Source organism: Orycteropus afer, unplaced genomic scaffold, assembly GCF_000298275.1.
Source record: "Orycteropus afer afer isolate SDZICR_OR568_19922 unplaced genomic scaffold, OryAfe1.0 scaffold00245, whole genome shotgun sequence".
NCBI classification, from domain to species: domain Eukaryota; kingdom Metazoa; phylum Chordata; class Mammalia; order Tubulidentata; family Orycteropodidae; genus Orycteropus; species Orycteropus afer.
The window spans coordinates 2,842,045-2,858,895 of NW_006921832.1; the positions used below are offsets into that span (position 1 = coordinate 2,842,045).

Here is a 16,851-nt window from a genome sequence, read left to right on the forward strand (position 1 = left end):
TCTGAGCTCTGGTGACATTGTGCCTAAGGCACTTGACTGCTAACCAGAAGGCTGGAGATTCAAACCCACCAGCCACTCCTCGGAAGGAAGGTTGGGCAATCTACTTCCGTAGTGATACTGCCTCCGAAACCCAAGGCAGGGTCGCTATGAGTTGGGTCCGACTCCACAGAGCCTAACAACAACTCCCAGCTGAGGGTCACCCTATAACCATTCCTGCTAGGAGTGTCAGCACAGGGGCAGAAAAGAGTAGGTACACCCGGTGCCAGAGTGGCCGAGGACACAGAGAAAAAAGAGCCAGAGAATCATCCAAGTGTGGGTGAGTTAGGAAAAGAGATTTCCCCTGGGCAATTATATTGATAAAATCTAGGTTAGAAAGGTCCAAGTTCAAAGGTCTGTTTACTTTATTATCTTTTCCCCTGAGGAATGTGTCTGTTGGGTTAATGTTTATTTTATTGAATAATCTAGTTTTAGACATGTCAATAAAAGTGTTACTTTTATAGGGAAAAATGCAGTTTTACACCTAATTTCGGATCTGAAAGCAGAGGTTCCTCCTGGGCCTGTTGCCTCTACTGCCACCTGGTGGTAGACTTGTCTAGAAGCGAACAAGAGGATACGGGTTTCATCCCAAACCCAAATCAGTGGTTTGAATCCTGCCTCTGCTTCCTTGGTCAAGCTAGATGCAGTTCATCTCACAGGATTTCAGTTCCACATCTTAAAAATGGAGACCACAATACCTAGTTTTGGGGTTGTTGTGGTGATCAAATGCACTGACATATATATAAAACCAAAAAATAAACCCACTGCCATCCAGTCAATTCCGACACATAGCGACCCCCATTGGGTTTCTGAGGCGGTAAATCTTTACAGAAGTAGATTGCCCAGTCTTCTTTCCGCAGAGTGGCTGGTGGGTTTGAACCGCCAGCCTTTTGGTTAGTAGTCAAGTACCTTAGGCACTATGCCACTAGAGCTTAACATATATACCAACCAAACCAAACTCATTGCCATCGAGTTGGATCCAACTCATAGCGACCCTTCATTGGGTTTCCAAAGTGGTATCACTACAGAAGTAGATTGCCCAATCTTCCTTCTGATGAGTGGCTGGTGGGTGTGAACTGCCAGCCTTCTGTTCTGGTTAGCAGTCAATGCCTAAGGCACTATCCCACCAGAGCTCCTTAACACATATAGATTACCTTAAAAAACAATTATTTATTTATTTATAAATATATTTATTTATTTATAAATTTTATATATATATATATATATAGTTATTGTTAGGTGCCATTGAGTCAACTCTGACTCATACTAACCCTACGCACAGCAGAACGAAACACTGCCTGGTCCTGTGCCAGCCTCACAATCCCTGCTATACCTGAGACCATCATTGCAGCCTATATATATATCAAACTTGTTGCTTCCAATTTGATTCCAACCATCAAGAGCAGAGTAGAACTGCCTGGGAAGAAGAACAGGGGCATCCACTGCTGAAAAAACTGGCCACTGAAAACCTAATGAATAGCAGTGAAACAATGTTTGATGTATTACTGGAAACACAATCTTCATAGGAGTAGACTGCTGCCTCCTTCTTTCTATGGAAGCAACTGATGAGTTCAAACCATTACCCTTTCAGTTAGCAGCCGAACACTTAACCACTTTGCCACCAGGGCCCCTCAAGTTTAATAAAGTTAACTATGATTCTTTTTGGAAAAGCAATTGATATTCCTGTAAGAGTGGTTTTCAGTGGTTCTGTTCTCATCATTTTCAACACCAACTTGAGTGAAGCTACGGAGGAATGGTCCTGCATTGGTGGGTGACATGCTGCTGGAAGTAGAAGCTGGGAAATCTTGACAGATTGGAGGATAGGTCATATCTATCAGGTGTAATTTAACAGAAATAAATGCAGGGTTCTGCCTTACAAGTCTACCAAGTGTACAAATGCCAGGTCGGGAAAGCTCTGCTTGAGTTTAAAAAAAAAGACCAGAACACAGAACACATGGAGACACCTTAGTGAATAGAAAGCTCATCTGACCAACAGACACAAAGGAGCAACATCTGTGGAAAGTCTTTAAAATGTTCACTCACCCTGGCCTTGTAATTCCACTACTAGGAATCTACCCAGAGGAAATAATCAGAAATAATGGTATACAAAGATGCTTATTACAGTGTGATTTATAAAATTTAAAAATTAGAAGCAATAAATGTCCAGTAATGGAGGACAAGTCAATTCAATTGTGGTTATCCATGCAGCACTTAAACATACTTTTCAAGGGAAAATGCTCATGACATAAGTTAGTGGGGGAAAGCAGGGTACATTAGTAGAAATAGAGGATTATGACATAATGATAAAAGGTTCAATTCACCAAAAAGATATAAAAAAAAATTAAATGCCTGTATGCATGCACCTACTAAGGTAGCTTCAAAATACACCATGCAAAACTCTACAAAATTACAAGAAGAGATGGACAAATCCAACATCAAAATAGGAGATCTCAATACACCTTCCTCAGTAATTTGGAGATCAGGTAGACAAAAACAAAAGCCAGTAAGGAGAAGGATTTAAACAACACAATTAACACGCTTCATTCATATAATGGCCGTGTGAGGTGCACTGCATTGTACAGCTGGAGAAAGCATGTTCTTTTCAAACGCACACAGGGCATTTATAAAACTTGCCCACATACACACCCGTAAACCAGCAATTTCAGTACCTGATGGTAAAGTCTAAGACAGGGAGTCCCTGGCCTCCAGTAGGGGCTCAGAAAATGTCTCTCAGAGGATGTTAGGATGAAGGTGAGAGAATCAATAAGTTGTCCTGGGGCTGGGAGCTGAGCCCGCCTCAGGCAGGGGAAGCACCCCATCCAAAGACCCTGAGGCAACGGAATAGAGTTCTGGGAACTGCAAATAACCTCCCAGATTTTGCATCCCTCGCACGCCTTGCTCTCCACAACTCTCTGGTCGGCCTGCCTCCAGGCAGTGGCCCTGTCATGAATATCCAGGGCCTCTAACAAAACTCATGGTTCAGTTTCCATCTCTAATGGGAGATGGGGGGCTTCAGTTACTACCAAGCCAAGGCATGTCCCCCAGAGAGGAACATGAGCTGGGCCTGAAAAGGAGCCATCCAGAGATCAGGTGTCAGGCAGCCCGGGTGAGCTTGCTGTGGGTGCGAAGGTCATAGGACTCTCCAAGCTCTGCCAACTCCAGAAGGAACACGTCCCTGCTCCTCTATGGGAGCCCCTAAAAAGGCTTGAGCATCTCCTCATAGGCTGAGCCTAACAAATTAGGACCAAGTGCCCCCAAGCCCTTGTCTAGCTCACATAATGTGACCCAGCTCACACCTAGTTTGTCTGGGGCTCAGGCCACCTTCTCAGCACAGGTGTCAGTGGCTTCCTGTTCACTGTGCCAAGGTGTCATATATACAAGCTCCTGTTAGGAGGGAACTCTAGAAGTGACTATCCAAAGTCCCTGGTTAATTGAAAAACAATGTTTATACCAAATTTCAGCTAATTGCTCTCCTGGGTCTTCCCCAAGCACCACTCTCAATGTCCCCTGTGACTCGTGTTGGGCCTAGCTTCATCTGCCTTCCTATACCCGCTCCCTGGCTACTGAATTAAAGACAATTCAAAGGTATTGAGCTAGTGGTGGCCTATGATAACCACACAGGCCCGTTTTCTCATGGGACAAAATTGGAAAGAAAATACACAATGGAAGGAGCCTTGTTCCAAAAGTCGAGAATGTGCACTAACTGGCTATATGACCTTGAGCAAATAATTTCCCCTCTCTGGTTCTTATTTTCCTCATTTTTAAAACAAGAGGAAATCATCCCTTACCTCATTCCTAGCTTAGGATTTTTTGGATCCATCATTGAAAGAAATGGGTCTATTTCTAATGTAAATTGAGCAAGTTCCCAATTAGAGGATGTCATCTTGCAGTTGATTGGCCAGGACTGCTATGATGTGGACAGAAGCGAGGCAGGAATCCCAGAGCCACTGCTGAGCTAAAGACCAGGAGGAATTAAGACCTTACAACAGAGCTGTCATCAAGACTTGGGCTTGTTGTCATTGTTAGGTGCTGTCGAGTCATCTCCGACTCATAGCACAGCAGATCGAAACACTGCCCAGTCTTGTGCCAGCCTCATGATCCTTGCTATAACTGAGGCCATCGTTGGAGCCACTGTGTCAATCCATCCTGTTGAGGGCCTTCCCCTTCTTCGTTGACCCTCCACTTTACCAAGCATGATATCTTTCTCCAGGTAATGATTCCTTCTGACAACATGACCAAAGTAGGTGAGACAAAGTCTGGCCATTCTCGCTTCCAAGGAGCATTCCAGCTGCACTTCTTCCAGGGCAGATTTGTTACTCCTTTTAGAAGACCATGGTACTCATAGCATTCTTCCCCAACACCACAATTCAAAAGCATCAACTCTTCTTTGGTCTTCTTTATACATTGTCCAGCTCTCACATGCATATGAGGCAATTGAAGATACCATGGCTTGGGTGAAGTGCACCTTAGTCTTCAAGGAGACATCTTTGCTCTTCAGCCCTTGAAAGAGGTGAAGTCTTTTGCAGCAGATTTTCCCAGTGCCATACATCAACTGATGTCTTGACTGCTGCTTCCATTGGTGTTGATTGTAGAACCAAGTATCATGAAATCCTTGACAACTTCAATCTTTTCTCCTTCCACCATGAAGCTGTCTGTTTGTTAGACCAGTTGTGAGGACTTTTGTTTTCTTTATATTGAGGTGCTGCAGACTGTAGTCTTCAATCTTCATCAGTAAGTGCTTCAAGTCATCCTCACTTTCAGCAAGTAAAGTTGTACCACCTGTGTATTGCAGGTTGGGAAAATAGAGCCTATATTCATCAGTCACCCCCACCTAACCAACACAATAACCCAAGGATAACACTGGTTTCTATCAGGCTTTTTTTGTGCTCTATTACTGTCTCTAATATCTGGAGATACTGTAGAATTGTTTCCAGACCACCACAATAAAGTGACTATCACCTTAAAGTAGGAGCTCTAGTAGCATAGTGCCTAAGGCACTTGACTGCTAACCAGAAGGCAGTTCAAACCCACCAGCCACTCCTCAGAAGGTTGGGCAATCTACTTCCAGAGTGATACTGCCTTGGCAACCCAAGGAGGGGCGCTGCTCGACGGCACACAACAACAACAAACATCACCGTAAAGTGAGTCACATGAATTTTTTTTTGGTTTGCCAGTGCATATAAGTTACACTTACACTATACTGTAGTCTATTCAGTGTACAATAGCATTATAAGAAAGCTTAAAGTATTTTGAGAATTACCAAAATGTGACACAGAGACATGAAAAATGGCATTGATAGACTTGCTCAATGCAGGGTTGCCACAAACCTTCAGTTTGTAAAATATGCAGTATCTGCAAAGTGCAAGAAAGTGAAAACCAATAAAATATGAATAAACAAATTGCCTGTGAAGATGAATATATAAATTGTGAATCAAGGATAGGACAATTATAATTTCAACATGTAAATGCGGTTCTTGATATTTTAGTGGTGTAAAAACAGGACAATACCTCAGTTCACACAGTGGCATCTCTAGCTTGCTGATGGGGACTGAGTGGTGCCTAAGGGCATAGAGTTTAGCTGTCATAAATGAGCAAGTTGTGGTAGTTCAGGTTGTGTGTCAACTTGGCTGGTCCTGGTTGAGTGGCTGGGCAGCTGATGGTAGTTATTCCCCATGATGAGGCTGGCAATCGACTCCATGGTGGGATCTACCACCAGCAGCTGAGTAGCTGCCTTTAGGATGTGGTCTGCTTCCTGTATATAAGAAGCAGCCTTGGAGATAGTCTCTAGCTTATGGCACCTTGAACCCTGCATGTAGCTGTGTCATTGTTCAGCAGCCTGCCATGCTCTGCCTACCCTGGGACTTACAATGGACTTAAATTAATGGCCTGCCTTGGAAACCCAAGGAGGGGTTGTTATGAGTTGGGTCTGACTCGATGGCACATAACAACAACAACAACAACTAACCAAAAGGTTGGAGGTTTGAACCTACCCAGAGGCACCTCAGAAGACAGGTCTGGCAACAGGCTTCCGCATGTATGGTTTGCTGAGTCTGAATCAACTTGATGGCAACTTACAACAATTAATTTTGTTTTAACTTCTTGAGGAACAACCAAATTTTTTCACAGCACCTGTACCAATTTATATTCCCAGCAGCAATGAACGAGGGTTCCAATTTCTCCTCACCAACACTTGCCATTTCCTATGGTTCTGCTAATAGCTATCCTAGTGAACGACAAGTGGTATCTTGTGGTTTTGATCTGCATTTCCCTAACGCTCAATGATGTTGAACATCTTTCCATGTGTTTATTGACCATCTGTATTATCTTCTTTAGAGAAATGTCTACTCAAGTACTTTGCCCTTATTTTTTTTTCTGGCTTTATTTTTCCTTTTCACTCTATTTTATTTTTAATAAATATGGAACACTTCATGAATTTGTGCGTCATCCTTGTGCAGGGGCCATGCTAATAATCTTCTCTGTATTGTTCCAATTTTAGTATATGTGCTGCTGAAGTGAGCACACTTTGCCCATTTTTTCAGTTGGGTTATCTGTTCTCTTGTTGAGTTGTAAGAGTTCTTTATATATTTGGGATATCATACCTTTATCTGACATACGGTTAACAAATGTTTCCTCCCATTCTATAGGCTGTCTCTTCACTTTTTCTCTTTTAATTTTTTTGCTGTTTGTGTACAATATACAGTAGAACATACACCAGTTTAATAATTTCTATGTGTGCAATTCAGTGCCATTGATTACATTCTCCAAGTTGTGCAACCATTCTCACCCTTTTCCTAGTTGTTCCTCCCTCATTAATATAAACTCACTGCTCTCTAAGGTTGCAAGTTGCTGTCATCAATTTGGTCCCACATAAAGAGTTCTTAAGAGTATAATGCTCAAGGCAGACCTTTTTTTTTACTAGTTAAACTAAACTATTGTTTGTTTTTAATTTTTATTGTGATTTGGGTGAAAGTTTACAGAGCAAATTCATTTTTCATACAGCAGTTCATACACATTTTGTTTCATGACATTGACTGCAATTCCCCACAGTGTAACAGCTCTCTTCCCACTTCCTCTGTGTACTTCCCTCCTATGCATTCCTGCAAGCTGTCTCCCTGTGCAAACACTGCACTTCTGTTCTCCCACGATTGAGTGTGTCTACCTGATGTAAATGTTCACCCTATGTGCCTGTCAACTGTTTGGGTGGAAGCCACAGGAGCGAGTTCAGTTCCAGACCTGAAAAGTAACTAGGGGCCATAGTCTCAGGGGTCTCACCAGGCTCTCATCAGACCAGTAAACCTGGTATCAGTATTTCTAAGCCAAACAAAAGACAGGCATATGAGCTGAACATTTACATTAGGTAGATACACTCCTTGGAGAGATCAATCATGGGAGAATAGGAGAGCTGTGTATGCACAGGGAGACAGCTTGAGAGGCAGGAGTGCAAGGGAGGGAAGGACACAGGGAAGAGGTAACTATGGGGAGGAACTGGTCTAGCATTTCCCTACAACCTGCCTCCCTCTCATGTTTCCTCTTTCTGCTCCCATTCTCAGTATTAGCCAAGGCATTTTCCTTTTAAATCTCAGGCAATTTTAGCAGCGTGAGTTAACTTTTCTATCCTTGCCCCACCTTCATAGCCGTCACAGAGACTCTCCTCCTGGTCTGTGATGCCTACCATCTCCTGCTCCTCCAGAAGGGGCAAAGCCTCAGAAAAGCAGGCAGCACAGCACCCATGTTAAAACTAATTGCCATCAATTCTCACTCACGGCAACCCCATGTGTTAGGCGTAGAACTGTTCTTCACAGGGTTTTCAATAGCCAAACTTTCAGATGTAGATCGCCAGGCCTTGTCACTGCTGTCTCTGTAATAACATTGACAGCAGTTTCCCACAATGCAACAGCTCCCCTCCCACTTCCTCCCGACAGTAACCTCTTCCCTGTGTCCTTCCCTCCCATGTACTCCTGCCCCCCAAGCTGTGTCCCTGTGCATACATAGCTCTCCTATTCTCCCATGATTGTTCTCTCCAAGGAGTGTATCTACCTAATGTAAATGTTCAGCTCATATGCCTGTCTTTTGTTTGGCTGGAAGCCACAGGAGTGGGTTCAATTCCAGACCTGAAGAACAGCTAGGGGCCATAGTCTCAGTGGTTCCACCAGGCTCTTGCTGTGTGACCTTGTGCAAGCCACATCAATGCACTGTGTGCTTCATTTCAAGTATTCAATGAATGTTAGCTACATTCTTTAAATTCAGGCTTGGCAACTACTTAACAATTTCTCAGTGGTATGTGAAAAAGTTTTAAGTAAGTGGGATTTTGCTGGAGTCAACTAGTTCCAACTTCATCTGGGGATGGCTTTTGTAAATATCCACTGCATCAACAGATTCCTCACCATTCTGGCCCCGGAGTGTCCACTTAGTGAATGTACTTAGAGTCTCAAGCATGAGGGCATCCATCTGCTTCCGAGTTTAACAGATATTCTGAGATTACGGGTCAGCAGTGAGCCTAGGGAACAATGGGGTGGAAGGCGGAGTTGGAGCGAGGCTGGAGTAGAAGTTGGAGGAGCCTCAGCATTAGAGGGGAAGAAAAAGGGAGGAATAAGGACACATGTTCTTGCATTATTCATGATCTTAGGAGGACAGATTCAACCTATCAACATTAAGCATTAAGCATGATGTTGGCTGTAGGTTTTTCAAAGACACACTTAAGCAGATTGAGGAAGATCCTTTCTATCCATCCCTAGTTTGCTAGGCATCAATGTTGAATTTTGTCAAATGCTTTTACTGTATGTAGTGAAATGCTCAAATGAGGTACCTTCTTTATTCAGTTAATATGATAGATTATAGCAACTGATTTTTTTTTCAAATTTATTTTTTGTTGTTGTTGAAAACACACACAGCAAAACCTATACCAAGTCAACAACGTCTACAATAGCAAATGACGTCTAAGCAGCGTGAAGTCAGAGGTAAATTCTAGTGGAGGTCCATAGCAAATGATTTTTAACGTGAAACCAACTTTGTATTTTGAGATAAACTCTACTTGGCCCTGATGTACTATCCTTTTTACATATTGCTGCATTTGATTAGCTAATAGTTAAATGACTTTTTAAATCTATGCTCATGATCCCACCACCCATCTGTCAGTCAGTCATCTTGTAGTAACTTGCATGTTACTATGAGGCTGGAGGCTATGCTACTGGTCACCCATGGTGGACAGGTTTCAGCAGAGCTTCCCGACTAAGGCAGACTTAAGAAGAAAGGAGCCATCCACTTCTCAAAGAATTGGCCAATGAAAACCTTATGAACAGCAGTAAAGCACTGTCTATTACCGGAAAACTTTATGAACAGCCCTGAAACGTTGTCTGATACGGTGCGGGAAGTTAAGCCCCTCAGGTTGGAAGGCACTCAAAACATGACTGAGAAACAGCCATCTCCTCAAAGTAGAGTCGACCTTAACGACATGGAGTAAAGCTCTTGGGACTTGTATTTGCTAATGTGGTACAACTCAAGATGGGGAGAAACAGCTGCAAATATCCATTAATAACTGGAACACAGAATGTACAATCCATGGTCTAGAAAAATTGGAAGTTGTTAAAAATGAAATGGAATGCATTAAGATCAATACCCTAGGCATTAGTGAGCTGAAATGCACTGGTTTTGGCCATTCTGAATCAGACAACCATATGATCTACTATACTGGGAATGACAGATTGAAGAGAAATGGCATAGCATTCATCATCACTAAGAATGTTTCAAGATCTATACTGAAGTACAATTCTGTCAGTGATAGCCTAATAGTCCTACACCTACAAGGAAGACCAGTTAATGTGACTATTATTCAAGTTTAAGCACCAACCACCAAAGTCAAAGATGTGGAATTGAAGATGTCCACCAACTTTTCCGCAGGCTGAAATTGGCCAAACATGCAATCAAGACGTGTTGATTATTAACTGGTGACTGGAACGCAGAAGTTGGAAACAAGGAAGTATTACCAATAGTTGGAAAATATGGCCTTGGTGATAGAAATGATGCTGGAGATGACATGGTAGAATTATTCCCTGGAGAAGAATATCATGCTTGGTAAAGTGGAGGGTCAGCGAAAAAGGGGAAGGTCCTCAATGAGATGGACTGACACAGTAGTTTCAACAATGGGCTCAGGTATGGTAAGGATTGTGAGGCTGACACAGGACTGGGAAGTGTTTCATTCTCTTGTACATAGGGTCTGTATGAGTTGGAGCCAACTTGATGGCACCTAAAAACAACACATGCTCACGATCATATGGACTTGTCACTTTCTTTTCTTGAAATGCCTTTGTCTGGGTTTAGTACTATGATAATATTGGCCTCACAGAGTTCAGAAGAAAGTATTTCCTTCTCTCTTATTTTCTGAAAATTTGTGTAGAATTAAAATGTTTTTTTTCCTTAAATGTTTGATAGATTTCAACAGTAAAGCCATCTGGATCTGGAGTTTTCTTTGAAGGAATATTTTTTTTATAATAAATTACATCTCTTTGATATAGGGGTATTCAGACATTCTGCCTTATCTTGTATCAGTTTCAGTAAGCTGTATTTTCCAAAGAATTTGTTGATTTCATCAAATTCACTGGTTTATTGTTCATATTATTTCCTTATTGACCTTATGATGTCTATGTTGTTGTTGTTATGTGCCGTCAAGTTGGACCCGACTCATAGCGACCTCTCCTTGTGTTTCTGAGGCAGTATCACTACAGAAGTAGACTGCTCAACCTTCCTTCCGAGGAGTGGCTAGTGGGTTTGAACCACCAGCCTTCTGGTTAGCAGTCATGTGCCTTTAGCCATTATGCTACCAGAGCTCCCTATGATGTCTATAGGATCTGTAATATCATCTTCCATTTCATTCCTTACAGAGATAGTTTGTACTTTTCTTTATCCTCCAGTTTTGTCAGGTTTATTAACTTTACTCATCTTTTCAAACCAAACAACATATTACATTGGGCAAACCTGCTGCAAAAGACCTCTTTAAAATTGTTAAGTCATTTTGAAGATTAAAGTATGCCCGACCCTAGCCATGGTATTTTCAATCACCTCATATGCATGTGAAAGCTGGAAAATGAATAAGGAACATGGAAGAAGAATTAATACATTTGAATTGTCATGTTGGCGAAGAATATTGAATATACCATGGACTGCCAGAAGAACGATCATATCTGTCTTGGCAGAAGTACAGCTGGAATGCTCCTTAGACGTGAGTGTGGCCAGACTTCATCTCTCATACTTTAGTCATGCTATCAGGAGGGATCAGACAGAGGGCTATCGTGCTTGGTAAAGTGAGGGCCAGTGAAAAAGATGAAGACCCTGGACAAGATGGACTGACACAGTGGCTGTGATGATGGGCTCAAGCATGGCCACAACTGTGAGGCTGGTGCAGGACCAGGCACTGTTTGTTCTGTTGAACGTACAGTCGTTATATGAGTTGAAACCAGCTTGAGGGCACCTAACAAGAGTCGTTTCAAAAAACAAATTTTTGGTTTTGCTAGCTCTATCGTTTATCTGTTTTCAGTACCATTTATTTTTGCTTTTACCGTTAATACTTCTTTTCTTCTAGTCACTTTGGATTTAATTTGCTCATTTCCTCCATAGCTTCTTAAAGGGGAAACTAAGCTTTTCTTTTGTTCAAACATAAAATATTTAAAGCTGTGTAATTTGGGAAGCAAGTACAATTCTACTTATATGGTCTTTTACTACTTTATTTCTCTGGGCTACTCAACCTTGAAAGAAATCTCTAGTACTTTTTTTTTTTTTTTAGGGAAAACTTGGGAGAATCAGTAACTACTACCCAGGAAATTGAGTTTGTATATGAATCAAAAGGAAGATTATAAAGCTATAAAAAGCTTAGTATTCCTACATAACTTTTGATTTTTCATTCTATTCAAAGCTGTTTGTTCTAAAGATGCTTGAATTTTAAGAACCCTCAGTCCCTGCTTTGGATGCTTTGTTAATTACCAGTGACTCATGCATCCATACTCAATTTTGGGATGTAAATGAAGGTTTAAATATGACTTCAGTTAATATTAATGCTTTGATTACCCTATTTAACTGTATGCTATACTAATTGTATCACTAGTCCATTCTCAAGATGAAATCTTCCTCTAAGTACTTATATTAATTTAATGAATCATTTTCCTTTATAATATTGCTTATATTGTGTTTCATATTTATCTTTGGAGAATTAATTCATCCTTTAATACATTTTTATTTCAGATTTTTAAATACTGGTAAGAGTTATTGTTTATAGATTATTTTCTATATACTTATTCTGGGTAAAATCAACAATGATTTCCATCATAAAATTTTTTAAGAGTTTTTCTTAAGGAATGATTGTGCTATCAGATGAAACTTTTTTCCTTTTTAATTTAAAGAGTAAAGAATATTCCTAAATTTTTATCCTAAGCTACTCAATAACATCTTTGGTGTCCTATTTTCAAAATCCACGTTTCAAGATCTTCTTAGTTAAACATACATATAATCAAGTGTATTTGTATTTTTTGGAGACAAAATTCTTTAAAAATTCATCATTTTGAAACATGGGTAACAATGGAGTTCTCAAATGAAGTCAGCAAGTAGGAAAAAAAAATCTAATATATTTTATAGTTAGTGTAAAGTTAGTCTGGGGAGGGAAGGCTTTTGACTTAAAAATGCCAAGTGGAAAGGTATTTTTATTTCATTAGTCACAAGATGACACAATTCAATGGAATAAAATGTGTAACCATATTTTTCTTCTACCAATTTTATATATTTAAAAATCCCATTAAAAATTTTAAACATCACATTTTATTTCAGTGTCTTACTTTTTAAAAGCCAACATTTCTGTATAAGACACATTTACACAATTAAACACTTTTAAACATTAAAAAAAAAATAGTCACTGCCATTGAGTTGATTTCAACTCATAGCAACTCCATAGGACAGAGTAGAACTGCCCCATAGGGTTTCCATGGCTATAAATCTTTATAGAAGCAGACTGTCACCTCTTTTTCCCACAGAGTGGCTGTTGAATTTGAACTGCTGACCTTTCAGTTAGCAGCCAAGAGCTTTAACCACTGCGCCAGCAGGGCTACTTTTAAAACATATTAGCCTCTACAAAACAACAAATGCCATTTACATCTTTGGATTTCATTAAAATAAAACATAATATGGCATGTATTATTTTCTCACATGGCATCAAGACACTAATATGTATGGATCACTAAGGTAGTTCAGTTTGTGTGTCAACTTGGCTGGGCCAGGTTGAGTGGCTGGGCAGCTGGATGTAGTATTCCCCATAATGAGACTGGTAATCAACTCCATGGTGGAATCTACTGTGAGCAGCTGAGTAAGCTGCCTTAGGGATGTGGTCTGCTTCCTGTATAGAAGGAGAAGCTTTGGGGATAGTCTGTAGCTTGGCGCACGCTTGGACCCTGAATGTAGCTGTGTCATTGTTCAGCAGTCTGCCATTCTCTGCCGACCCTGGGACTTATAATGGACTTAAATTAATGGCCTGCTGTGTGGTTAGGTAACATCGGGACTGTGCCTTTTTACTTGTCAACCTTGGGCTTGTCAGTCTCAGAAGCCAGCAGCTGCCTGAGTGAAGAAAAGCCTCCAGCTTCAGTGGGCCAGGAGCAGAAGGCAGAGCTGGACCCCAAGGTTGAGGGTCTTTCACCCAGCCCCTAGAGCCTGGCACTTTGAACTTGGACTTAAAGCCTCCAAATTGTAAGAATAAACTCCTGTTTATTAAGGCCATCCCATTTGTGGTATATTTCTTGTCAGAGTGGTACTAGGTAACCAGAACAATCACCTTACTAAAATAAACATCATATAAAAATCAGCACAATACTTCATTTGTTTATTGTGTAAGTTTGGCAAACAGCACAAAAATCCAGCAACGTTTTAAACATGTAAAAAAGTCAAATGCTATAGTTGGATTTTTTACGTAATTAGAAACAATGAGTATACATTTAAGATTCTGCAAAGCTCGCAAAGTAAGGATGCTTGGCTTTTTAACATATACCATAAACACACACACACATACACACACACAAACAATATAATTTATCTTTACAAAAACCACAGCCAAGCAGTAGAAAAGAAGGATGTTAATAATGAAGATACTAAGACATTTATTACACATATCTCATACACTGAAATGCTACATCTCGTACCCTGAAACGCCATGTATAGAGAGCCAAGCAGAGTAAATTTAGGCTCATCACTGAGGTTAAGAAGTATTTGAGAAGAATTTAATTCTTATATGTAACACACTCAATTAAAACTTTCTACATAGTGATTTCTAGATCATAACAATGTATTTTACCATATAGCTGAGACGTTGAATCTTCTTTGTTGGCAGTATAAAATTTTTGGCCAGTATCAAAATTCTGGTAAAACACAAATTGAAGGCATTTTCTAGTGTATGCAGTTGTCACAGGGGGCATCAAAGAATGTGGGAGAAAATCTTAGATTTCACACTAAGTTTCCGCTGAGCTGTGTCAAACCAAATGGCTCAACTATAAGGCAAGAATAATAACCCCCTATAATAGACTGGTAAATCTTACCACATAAAGATAGGAATCCAATCTGAGGAAAAAAAATCCCTGTATTACAGAGCTGAAACAGTTGGCATTGAAATGAGCATCCTTAAGTTTACAAACATATTGACATTCAGTCATTGGTTCAGAAGCCTGACAATCTATTAGTGTGTATTATCAAATCAACCTTTTGGAATCAGCACCAGTCCCCAAAACCTCAGTTACAATATTTACTCTTCATTAAAATACATCTTTTTTGTGCTATATGAACACAACTACAATCAAGTTAAAGAGAGCTGAATTTACTCAACTTATTATGTATCTTTGTGTACACTGGGTAGCAACTTAAATTTCTTTTATTTACTTGTGCTTCTGTTTTGGGGCACTTTGATTGAAGAGAGAAGTTCATCTCACAGGATCACATCTTGCTAAAGCATTCCTTAGCATTGGTCCAAACTTGAATTCCCTAAAAACAAAAGGAACTTTAAAATGTGATTCTGAAAGGATTCTGGAAACCCAAATACTTGGCTTCTGATATGCCAGGTTTTAAATTTTGGAACAATTAACCAGAAGTCCAGCAAATGTGACACTATTACTTGCAGTGGCTAATAGAGAAGCTAACATCGAATGCTTCTGAAAAACGTCAGACCATCCTTGTGTGAGCCTATCCACAAAATGGAAACGTTTTTGTAACTGGAAAAGGGAGTTTACAAGGTTGACATCACAAACTCATTTACTCTATCACACAATCATATCATTTCTATATGTAAACCAAACAATTTATGAGGCGCTTTCTTTATGTAACAGTACAAACTAAACAAAACAACCCTATTAATTCTAACAATTAAATTAAATTAATAATTCATTTAAATCTTAGTCTCATAACTAAAGTTTTTAACAAAAAACACTTATGGACTAAAATATGGAATCCTTCAGTGGTTCTGGCAATCTATGCAGCAAAAAGCTATCCAGGTGGCCTAATATGCTTAAACAAAGATGCATGCTTGAGAGATGCAACAGTAAAACCTAAGGAAGTGATAGAGACAAAAGTGTTTTTTTTGCCCAGCATACCAAATACATACTCTCCAATGACTGCAAACTTATAGAAAAAGAATTTTTCCTTAATAATTAAGCATAGAAATATGTCAACATTTATGGAGGCCTGAAACAACAGAGGAAAATTCAAGAATCTTTTTAGTTTCTTTCCTCCTTACCAGAAAACAGAAAGACAAAAAATGCCTCAGCTGGCCGGATAAAGTAGTATCTAACGGACTCAGCTATTATAATAAGACAGATCTTATGTGCCGTCAGGGTAAGATGTCCATGAAGCAACAAGTGAAAAAGACCACAAACAGAACACATAATGTAATCCTATTTACGTGGAGAAGAGAAAGCACAGAGTTTATACATATAGCTAAATAGTTGTATATGTGCAAAAAAAGAAGGATACATACAAAGTTTTAATAGTAATGAATTTTCAAAAAGGGATTTTGGGGAGAAGGGAGGGAATTTTTCCTCAATATACTTCTGGATTATTTGAAATTACTTTTGTAACTAATTAATTCTTAAAATCCAGAGTTGGGGATGGTAATTGGGGAGCGAAACCAAATGTACACGAACTGTTGACTGCAAAACAAATTCTGCTCTGTAAATTTGTACCGAACCATACACACACACACAAATCCAGAGATAAAGAAGTTTAAAAATCAATGAATTATTTGTTAAAAGCCTCAGCAGAAACTAAACCTCCTTGATTCAACAAACTGTTGTTGTTGTTGTTAGGTGCCGTCAAGTCATTTCCAACTCATAGTGACCCCATGCACAGCAGAATGAAACACCACCCGATCCCGCACCAGCTCCATGATCCCTGCTATACTTGGGCCCAATGTCACAGCCACAGTGTCAATCCATCTCATTGACCCTCCACCTTACCAAGCATGACATCCTTTTCCAGGGAATGGTCTCTCTGACAACATGACAAAGTCTGGCCTCCTCACTTCCAAGAAGCATCTCGGCTGTACTTCCTCCAGGACAGATCTGTTAGTTCTTTTGGCAGTCCACAGTACCTTCAGCATTCTTCGCCAGCACCACAACGCAAAAACATCAACTCTTCTTCGGTCTTCCTTATTTACTGTCCAGCTCTCACATGCATACGAGGTGATTGGAAATATCATGGCCTGTGTCAGGCTCACCTTAGTCCTCAAGGAGACATCCTTGCTCCTCAGCACTTGAAAGAGTTCCTTCGCAGCTGACCTGCCCAGTGCTACACGTCGTCTGATGT

General features: G+C 40.2%; 1 protein-coding gene and 1 non-coding gene across 2 annotated transcripts in view; both read right to left on the reverse strand.

The window, feature by feature from the left end:
• Positions 1-6,446: 6,446 nt before the first annotated feature.
• Positions 6,447-6,556, reverse strand: LOC122150810. Its single transcript, XR_006163867.1, has one exon. It is a non-coding gene; the product is annotated as a U6 spliceosomal RNA (small nuclear RNA).
• Positions 6,557-14,988: 8,432 nt separating this feature from the next.
• The window catches only part of SNX4 (sorting nexin 4), a 117,232-nt gene continuing 115,369 nt past the window's right edge, over positions 14,989-16,851 (reverse strand). The window contains exon 14 of the mRNA XM_007949387.2: positions 14,989-15,036. Within this exon, the coding sequence (XP_007947578.1) occupies positions 14,989-15,036 (48 nt within the window). The remainder of the gene's footprint in view (positions 15,037-16,851) is intronic.